The sequence below is a fragment of the Carassius auratus genome, unplaced genomic scaffold (genome assembly GCF_003368295.1).
Source record: "Carassius auratus strain Wakin unplaced genomic scaffold, ASM336829v1 scaf_tig00011901, whole genome shotgun sequence".
Lineage (NCBI taxonomy): Eukaryota > Metazoa > Chordata > Actinopteri > Cypriniformes > Cyprinidae > Carassius > Carassius auratus.
The window spans coordinates 19,488-30,308 of NW_020524250.1; the positions used below are offsets into that span (position 1 = coordinate 19,488).

A 10,821-nucleotide genomic window follows, 5' to 3' on the forward strand; every position below is an offset into this window, starting at 1 on the left:
TTATCAGCTGAGAGCAAGAAAATAACCTAAGCAGTTTCCAACATATATTTGGAAATTGGTACTAAGTGATGACTGTTTAACTGATTAAGATGAAACATCCAAAGGACTTATCAAGCAACATCCAAAAAATAAGGTCCAAATAAACCAAACTGCTAGACAAACATTCAAATGACCCAAACTGATAAATACATTTTGACTTTCTAGTTTTAGCTGGTTGCCATAGTAACATTTTATTTTAGCTCACTGCGGACTGGCCAGCTGACACATGTCATCTTATCACAACATGTGTCATAACACAATAAACACCAGTGATGCTCAAGATTGCACATAATGGAAGGAGATGGCCCATCAAGTTGGAAATATTATGAAAGTAGGATGATTTGCAGTGATATTAGCATCATTCCTGAGTTTCAGTCAAACATTCATACAGTAAGAATATTTGTGCTCTTTACATTTAGGAGCCGTTTACATGACAAAGTTTTTTTGCAAAAAAAATGGGAAACTTGTTATGCATTTCGCCTGTTCATTTACACGACAACAACATTTTGGGTACAATCATTTTCAATAATTTGGATAATTTTGAAAAAGGGGGTTTAAAATGTATGTTTTTGAAAACACCACCATAATTGTTTCTGTGTAAACCTCATGCACGTTGGTATTACATTTTAGGTATGCAGACATGCGCAATATGTGTTGGTTTTAAAAGCAAGCGCTAACAAACATGCACATCACGGGCAGAGTAAATGCTAACAGATTTAGTCACTTAGCAGACACTTTTATCTAAAGCAACTTGCAATGGATAAAAAAACAATTTATGATATGCGAGTCAGCAATATTAACAGTGCTGCAGTTCTGAATCTTTAAAAGCTAGAGCAGAAATTAAAGTGTAGAAGAGTATATACTGTAGTTTATATACACTACTGTTGAAAAGTTAGATATTAGAGCAATTCTGAAGGATCATGTGACACTGACGACTAGAGTAATGGCTACTGAAAATTTAGCTTTGCCATCACAGGAATAAATTACATTTTGAAATCTGTTTAAAATAGAAAACAGTTCAGTTATATTGTAATAACATATATAAAAACAGTTATTTTTATGTTAGCAAGAAGAGTCTTTAAACACAGAGTGCAGCTCCCTGTGCCAGGTAGTTAATATAGTACTTTCTTCCTGCAGCTGTGATGTTTTTCCAATCAAAACAAATGCATGGCGTTGTATATTCAGCATGACTCCCTTGATCACCACTGTGGTTGTCATGCAAGTAAGACCCAGTCAGAAAGATGAATGTAGTTTATTAACGCCGCCTCTGAGACTAATGATGTGGGTACAGTATGGGGAGTGAGAGGTTTGCTCATTGCTCTTGTGATATGACCATCAGATCTATCGCGCTGCTTTCGGCCCCATTGTTAATTAGCAGGACTCAGTTCAGTCAGTCATCTTTAATCATGATTTCAGGGTAATGTTTTGATTGAACATTCACACACAAATCAACAAAACGAACCCAAGCAGAAAATTGAGATAAAGCAACTTAGTCTAAATTGGGGTCATAAGAAGGAACAATTAGTATGATATAGCCCATTGCATTTGGCTTAATTGCTTGCGTACAGGGAATAATTGTTTTGAAATGGTCACCACGCAGTTTGCGTGGCAAATGCCGCTTTAAGTATTGTTTTGAGACAAGCAGCTGTTTAACTCAAGATTTGATCGTTCTGATACAACCTGCAGCATCACAAACTGACGCTCTCATAATCATTTAAATCAAGTAAAAAAAATATATTGATGTGAATCATTACTCAGTGTACAAAAATACTTACATTGACTTTGATTGTATGGAATATTGACTATTGAAAACAATTCTTCAAAATACTTTCCTAAGTTTAAGTGCACCTGCTCTAGCATAAAGTAACCCATTCATACAGTTTATTGACTCCTGTGGAGGTGTGTGAGGACTGTGTATAAGGTGAGTTTGTCTTCGGCTGCAGGGTTTGCTGAAGGTAGCAATTGATAACGCCCGCGCTCAGGAGAAACAAGTGCAGCTGGAGAAGACGGAGCTGAAGATGGAGCTGTTTAGAGAGCGAGAGCTCCGAGAAACCCTGGAGAAACAACTGGCTGTCGAGCAGAAGAACAGAGGTGTGTACTGCTCAAAAACTCACACACTACAGTACACACAATTTATTCTATCTTCTATAGTTGCATTTCATGAAAAAAGGCAAAGCATTTTACTGTACACACCAATTTCAGAAATTAACTTTTGCATTAAGGGGCTATATTTGCACCCTGTGAATTATATTTATGAGGACATATTTTTTTTCTAGCCATATAAAATATATTATGTGTCATCCTTTTATGTGAATTACTTAATTTTAATCAGCTCATTAACATACATTCTTAATCTGACTAATTAGGTAGTCAGACAGACTATATTACCTATAAACATTTATTCTTCATCAGTGTTGTATGTGATAAAATGAATTGTTGTATTGCGTTGTTTACCTGTGTAATAGTCATTTTGTGTGCTTGTATAGAATTTGTAGGCAGATTCTAAAATGTTGCAGATCATCACAGTGGCTAGGCAGTGAGTAAAGGTGTTCTACAGTATTTTGGAATATTTATGAGAAATGGTGACAAAACAAGCCCCATAATTAGGCATAGAATACAGCATATAAATGTTATCAACTGTTACAATAAAATCTGAATGTGTTAAGTAGGTTTTTTTGGTCCCCTTATTTTTCATTTTGTGCATAGCTTGTTTGTGCTACAAACATGAAAAAGGTCATAATCAAATAAATGCTGTTCTTTTGAACTTCCTATTCATCAAAGCATCCTGAAAAATAAAATGTAGCCTGGTTAATAACTGTAATCATTTTAAGAAGTCCTACTTGAACACAAAATCAGCACATTTCAGTGATTTCTGAAGGATCGTGTGTCACTGAAGTAATGGCTGCTGAAAATTCTAGGGATTAATTTTCATAGAGACTTGATGCTGGACTTTTTTTTTTAAATATCCTCAACAAATGACCTTTTTTGCATCATTTACAGTTAGTTTAAAATTGCATTAAAATGACCTGAAAAGCCATGTTACAAGCTCAGTTGTTAATCACAAGCACAAAAAAAGAAACTTCCAAAGTGATGGAGACAAGGTTATAAATCGAGCAAAATGAGGCATATTCACATTACGATCAATACACGAGCACATATTGATTATGTGTGCAGAGTGCTTGTGGGAATACGGTATATTACCATAACTACATGCATAGACAACGTCTAAATGTACAGGGTGCATTAGAAGGATATACCAAATCATCATTTAAGTGAGTGTGGTTAAAGTCATGGAAATCGGAATAAGTAATTTATATGGTAAATGTTTCTAAATGAGCCACAATATTTCTCGAGGGAAGGCCATGATTGGACTACAGATTGATAATAGTTTAGCTAATAATTTTCAACTCTCTTTGAGACTAAAAGCGATATGTGCATTACAGATGGCCTCTAGTTACATACTCTTTTGTACTCTATTATTGCATGAAAATATAATTATGAATCTACATTTTGACATCAATAAATGATTTAGATTTTTCTGCACAAAAGTATTGCAAAGAGTGACTTAATGGTCTCATGTTCTATGTATTTATCCTACATAATGAATCAAATTGAGCTTATTAAGCCAGTTTCACAGAAGGATCCTTATAAATGTGCCTACAGCCCTCCAGCTTTCTTCTGTTTAATATTCAGCATGCCTCTCTCCTCTCTTTCTTTACAGAACGTTTCCCTTAACCTCGTCTCATTGGCATTTTAACCTAGGTTAATCCAGGTTATCGCTGGCTCAATTATTTCGCTAATGACACAGTCAATTTCTCATTGAACAGGAACCTTTTTTTCAACCACAACTTTTCTATGAATATTTCCTCACTGACAGAGTTTGAAAACTCAACTCCCCTTCCCTTAGTCCTTAATATCAGATATACCACTGTGTATGACTGGAGTCCTTGACTGCTGCCTTTCTGTTCTTTGAATGCAGCGATCATTCAGAAGCGATTGAAGAAGGAGAAGAAAGCGAAGAGGAAATTGCAGGAGGCGCTGGAATACGAGTCAAAACGACGAGAGCAAGTGGAACAATCCCTGAAACAGACATCACCCACAGAAAGTCTCAGATCACTCAATGGTGAGACACCTTACCAGAAAGTTAACATACTTACATTTATTAAAGGGATGTAGAAATGTGTTTTTCTGTTCCATTGTTGAGTCTTATGAGATGTGTTGAAGATAAAAATGTACACTATTGAAAATAGTGAAGTAATGTGAAATATACTTTTTGTTGTTGTTGTGCTGTAGTTATTTTCTGAGAATAATCCAAAATATGCTTCAGTATGTTTGCGGTAACATAATAAGCAGGTCATTATTGCAAAAAGAACGAATCGTAATGTTGGGATCTTGCATCACAAAAAGGGGTTTAACTGGTGACAATTACGAGGTGACTGCACCATTTAATATGCATCTAATGACAATATATATATATATATATATATATATATATATATATATATATATATATATATATATATATAACCATGAAATATTGGTTCATGCTGAAAAATTTTATCTAAAGCGACAAGAGACCAAGAGATAATGAAACTAGAGACATTTTGTTGAAACAAATAATGTAGCAAATTTGTTTGGGGGAAAATGCCATCAGAATCAAGTATTTTCAGAGATTTATAATATGCTGAAATAATTTTCGAGAAGCTTGTATAATGATGAAGTGAGATCATGATAAACTAGTTTAAAACCATGTCTTCCATAAAGACAATCATTTTCTTTCAGACCAAAAAGACCCAAAATCTTGTTTGCATGTGGTATATTGGAGGTTATTTTTAATGGAATCTTCTATTAGAGATATTTTTGTCAATTTAAATAATCCTTATATATAAATACTAGATAAATACTAGATGAAATTTTAAACTCTATGTTTATAAAACTAGAGTTGTTGCCCTGGCATCTAACTGAATGAAACTATGATTACTAAAGCTAAGAAGAAAATAAAGGGCTATAGGAATAATAATAATAAATAAATAAAGAGAGAGAGAGATGGAGAGAGAGACAAAAGCACACAACAAAATTATTAAAACTTTAAAATAAAATAAAAAAAATGATAATAAATTATATAATGGTATATAAATAACACTGCATTTTTAATACACTCCAAACTGTTTAAGATGTTTAATAATAATAATAAAAAAAAATGCATATGCTACATCTGTAGCAAGCTTAGCAAGATCCATAATGTCATGCTTACATGGAGAAATGCTTACATTGGTCAAAATCTCCCTGACCCGAGCGATCAGAGCACATCCACCCTCCGCCCATCGTGAAAGATGAAGCTAGAAAAACTTTCCTAATTAAGCACAGATGTCATGGATGTTTAATCGTCATTATCTTTTCATTTTGCCAGACTCGTTGACCCAGGAGATAGAGACTGACCGCAGCAGTGGCAGAACAGATGCTGAGAGGACAATACAAGGTGCGTGTTTTTGAGGAGACTATAAATCTCAGCTCAGCTCCAGTATATGAGGCTCGCTTTAACTTGGCCTGCTGTTCATGCATGCAGCCTGCCATCTGGGCTGCAGATCCTACAGTTCAAGATGAGGGTCAAGATCAATGGGATCTGTCAGGAGAACATTTCTAGACAGGGAAAATCGTGCAAATGTGCGTTATGACAATGGCACGCTCTGCTTAGTTGGAGAGTTGTTTAAATTGTAGTTTTGTTTTGTAGTTTTTACCAGTAGGAGTATGTTCAAATATTATTACAGGGATAGTTCACCCAGAAATGAATATTTTGTCATCATTTATTCACATGCCATTCCAAGCCTTAACGTCTATCTTTCTGTTGCAGAACACAAAAGAAAAAATATAATATTTAGAGATTTTTTTTAAGCTGCTTTGAAATCTATTAACTTTGACTGTATGGACAAAAAAGTTAAAATATTCTTCAAAATATCTTCCTTTATGTATATATTGTGTATACATACCGCTGCAAAGATGGTGTTCAGTTTAAAAGGTGAAGTTCAGAGATAAGAATCTTTGGATATAAGACACAGAATCATTTTAAAGATAGACCCCCTTGACAGTAAGACCCTGCCTATGTTGTGTACTTCAGAGAGCAATGCAATTTAATGAGCATAATAAGAAGTTTCATTATCTGAGGATGACCCACAGTGGAGTTACCTCACAAGAGCACAACAAACCCTCTCAAATAAATACACACGCACTTTATGGGTGTATGGGACTTGGTTTAAGCTTGTATCGTTTCACAGAAAACCACTTGCCCATTTGCAAATGTTTCAGTCACACTCTTTTAACTACACCTTAAGTGTTAAGTCGCTCACTGCTCTGATGTCTATTTTAATTGCACCCAGCAGCACATGTGATACAAAAAACGTCGTCTTGAGTGGTCTCAATTTCCCTTTGAAAATAGTGTGTGGAAATTGCTATGAAATGTGGGAAATGGCATTTTAATACCCCGTCGCAAGTAAAAGCCCCGTAACCCAGTTTGATTAGCCTAGTTAATTTTGTGTGTGTGTGTGTGTGTGTGAAGGAAGTTTTTAGTAAAAATAAATGGAGATCCAGTGCAAGGAGTATGGTTTTACCCAAATAAATCAAATGACATTGACTTGATGAGCAGGAAATGATTTTTTCAGAGCATATAATGTCATTAGCATTATGATGGCTCTTATCTCTAAAGATTAGTTTTACAGCCTTAATTGCTTGATTCAAAAAGTTTGCATTACTCAAATTGCTTTTGTCAGTAGTTTTTTGAGCATATATAGTAGAATTTAAGACATTGAGGTCATTTTAGCTAGAAGAAAATTGTTCTCTTTCTGAATGTTTTCACTGACAAAACTGTAGTTATTGCTCCACAACATGCAATAATTTAATAGGTTTTTCAGTCAGTGCCCTTGAAGAGTAGACTTAAAAATTGGACACAGGAAATGTGTGTGTTTGAAAATAGCTTGTGTGTCTGTTAAGTTATTACAACATTTTTGTGCGTGTGTGTGTGTTCATGTCATGGATGTTGTTGCCTACAACCAGTGTGGCATAATTACTCTTAAATGGCAAAAATGTAAAAAAGGATGCTGATAAATTACACTTGCATGTAAGGGAAAATTTCTATTCCAATCCTTATACAAAAAAACAAAAAACAAAAAACAAAGAGACGTGCTATATTTTCAGTACTTGGCTGTTGGGGGGAAAAAAAATAATGAGAGCATAATTTTGGAGAACTAATTATTTCTATTTGTCTTTTGTCACACTCTGTAATTCTGCTATATTAACACAGTCTGTGTTTATTAATTGCTTTTCCAGTGTTTTGAATCCATTCCAAGAATAAGCTTGACTGTTTTTCCTGGCTCCGTGCTTCTGGGAGCACATCTCGCCACTAATTCCTTGTGATACTGAACATAATATCTCCCCGGTATCTCTTCCCGATGCTCAGTGCTCGACTCTCAATGTTTTCTGCAAGTTTACACAACCCTGTGAGGGGAGATAAAGTTCTTTGTTGCAAGATTAAACATCAAAACAGTTAAAGTGAAATTCAAATTAAATGAATGAATGTCACTGAAGCAAAAAAGGCAGTAATTAATGGTTCCCTTAATTGTGTTCATAAAATATTTGCATGGGCATAATTTGCATAATTTACATGTATTAATTAATATTTCAAAAGAATTTTGTGCTGAGAGAAGCCAAAAATTCCTTTGTTTTATTTAGCATCTAATGAAATATTTATCCTCTTTAATGAACTTTTCATCTTGATTTGAATATAAAAATGCCACAGTTTTAACATATTTTAATGAGGGAGGTTCTTTCATAAAACAACATGGCAGTCATTCGATTTTTCCCACTCAAGAAACATTCCTGGCACTGTTTGCCCAAGCTAGTTTAGCTACACTCCATTTGACCCAGAATTAATATGCTAATTTGTACATTTAAGATTAGCTCTCTGCTTATTTTTGTTGTCGTTGTTCTCAGGTTGTGTAGAAGTAACCGTGGTATTTTAATAATTTAAGGAAAAGTAATCTAGGGTTTGATTTTGATTTGCTTAATTGTTTTTTTTATATCAAAATACTGTATCAACAATACTAGAACATCTCCAGCACTAAATAAGCTGTGTTCTGACTAATTAAGTTACTCAATATCGCATGCATTTATTGTGATCTTAATAAATTCGTACATACGATTTATATAAAGGGGTTGATGTTGTGGATAAATTTTTTTACATTCCCTGTGAGCCTATCCATATAAAATGTCATATTTCATATTTTAAAGATATTCACAATATTAACCCCTTCTATATAAGAGGCCACTGAGTGACAAATAACATTAGAGAAAATAAGAGGTCGTATTGCAACTCTATGCACAGCGCGCAATTAATCAATGTCTATTCGATTATAGATTCTCATCAATCAATAAGTTTATATTTCAGAGTTAAAATCACAATGCACATATTTAGGAATGTATGACTAACCATAGGAGAAAAAAGGCTTTTTATTCTAAATCAATGGCTCACACAATCAAAATGATTTCATATCTGTGGTATCACTGAACAATCCTGAAAAAGTCAGTCAAAATATAAAGCTTGTTTAAGCCAATTTTAACACAGAGCATCCTCGATCAGTCACCACCTTTGCTCAGAATTGAATTTATTTAGTTGCACTACCAAATAGAGGAAACTGCTTAAATGTAGTGATGCAGCATTCCCGGACACAGAGGGAATGTTCTGGTAATAAACGTCAAACAAGCTCCTGAGCCATGCCTAACAGATGCTTTTACCAGAAGAAGCAAAGAGAGCTGCTGCTCATTCAGGCATGCACTTGCCAACGAAGGTTCCCTGGAAATGTACAAAGCTCATTAGATCGAACGCGTCAGAAAAGGCATTGCACAGTAACGGCTGCATTTTTTTTTTTTTTTTCGCACTTAATGCCATTTATGAACAGAAAATGTGATTTGTGAGGCACTTCACATCATGAGTGCAATGTTATATTCTTAAAATGTGACATACATTGATCCAGGGTTTACTGACGTGTATTTAATATTTTTCTTTTCCCTTTTGTTTTATCGTTAGCAGATGGAAGACTTTTTCTGAAAACCACAGTGATGTACTAACACCATGGCATTGAAGACTGGCAGTGTGTATCTTATGAAGATTCTCCAGAGTCCCCTCGCAGTGTAATTTAGTTACAGAAACAGGTCAATCGCTCATAGAGGTGCATCAAGGGTTTATGCTTGGCCCGATGTGGAAGACGGATTGTGTCCAAATGTAGTATTAGGACTCTTATTCTCACTGATATAAATGTTATATTATGCCAGATGTGGGATTGGATACGATAAGCTGGCGAAGGCGACAATTTGAGCACAGTAAATTGTACCATTCGGTACACTTGGTGGTAATATTTACAACAAATTCACAGCACTGAAGATTTTTTATACTGTATTTAAACCAGCGAGAAAGCTTCGAAAATTCAATCTGATTCAGAGGTTTCATTTTGTATAAAAAAAAGAAGAAGAAAAAATCACAAATCCTTAATGTCATAAATATTTGCCAAGATGTTAAAGATCTAGACTTGGAGAACCTCTGAAAATGTGAATTTGAATATATGTTGATCAACAGAAAAGACTAATATTTGCTTTTAATGTTTTCTAAACTAGAAGAAAAAAAAACAATCAAGTTTCATTTCTATCATTATTGTATATACAAGAACAGAAGATAGGTTAACTCACTCACTTTGGTATTTGTATATAATGTTAAAAGTTGGCATTGTGTATGCAGTAGATCTATTAGGAGAATAATATCAACGTTTATATTGAATTTATAGATTTGTTTTGTTTCTGAGCCATCATTCTTTCAATTCGCTGCCACTATGGTGAGGAAGCATGCAGGCATGTAAATGTGTTGTCCTGAATTCATGTTATTCAATAAATACTTAACTGTGCTGAACAAATGTACTTAGGGTTTATTCACTCACTCAGTAAAAGTTGATGAACACTACTCTCTTTTCAACAGCTACATTTTGAGTTTGCAGTATCATGAATCTGAATCTTGTATGGATTGAATCTCAAGTTTATGGAAATGTTGTACAGATCGCTAAATGTTACCATCATTACACTCAATTAAGTGTATTTCTTTCAGTGATAGGCCACTTTAAATAATAATTATTCAATGTATCATTTCAATTATTTATTATAGCCTACTGGTCAAAAGTTTCACTATATGCAGCAGGTTGCCATTGGAAAGTTGCAGACAAAATAGTATTAGACCATTTGTTAATCTGAGAAAAAAAGGGATGATAACTAGAAAATAATTCTTTATAACTCCCCAATGTGGATGTCACTTGATTAAAAAAATAAATAATATGTTTTAATAGATTGTTGGCAACAAATTCATTTATTATTATTATTAATAAAATGTTCAAGATTCTTCAATTATTTAACAGAATTTCGAACAATTGTCTGCAAAGAAGACTTTTACACCAGTTCTTTAAATACTTAACAGAATATCTCTTTTCTTTATATAAATCAAGAAATCATGGCAATACCAAACTGTCACATTTATAATAAAGAGTGAAACAATTCAGCCGGATGAGTTAAATTACACTGTGCTAATTAATGGTAATACTGAATATATTAAATACTATATTACAGGCTTTTATTGTACCAAGTAGATGATGATGATGGTGATGAGGCACTTACTGGATAATCAAGAAAAAATATGTGTTGAAAGGATCCTTTATTAGATGGACGTATCTAATGTAACGGGGCAGCTATTTATAC

The 10,821-nt window shown here is 34.0% G+C and overlaps 1 protein-coding gene across 1 annotated transcript in view; it reads left to right on the top strand.

Moving 5' to 3' along the window:
• LOC113073314 (dachshund homolog 1-like) overlaps positions 1 to 9,556 on the top strand; it is a gene marked incomplete at its 5' end in the record, with an annotated part of 28,764 nt that extends 19,208 nt beyond the window's left edge. Inside the window, 4 exon segments of the mRNA XM_026246213.1 lie at positions 1,983 to 2,130; positions 4,019 to 4,162; positions 5,450 to 5,518; positions 9,116 to 9,556. Of these exon segments, the coding sequence (XP_026101998.1) occupies positions 1,983 to 2,130; positions 4,019 to 4,162; positions 5,450 to 5,518; positions 9,116 to 9,156 (402 nt within the window).
• Positions 9,557 to 10,821: the final 1,265 nt, after the last annotated feature.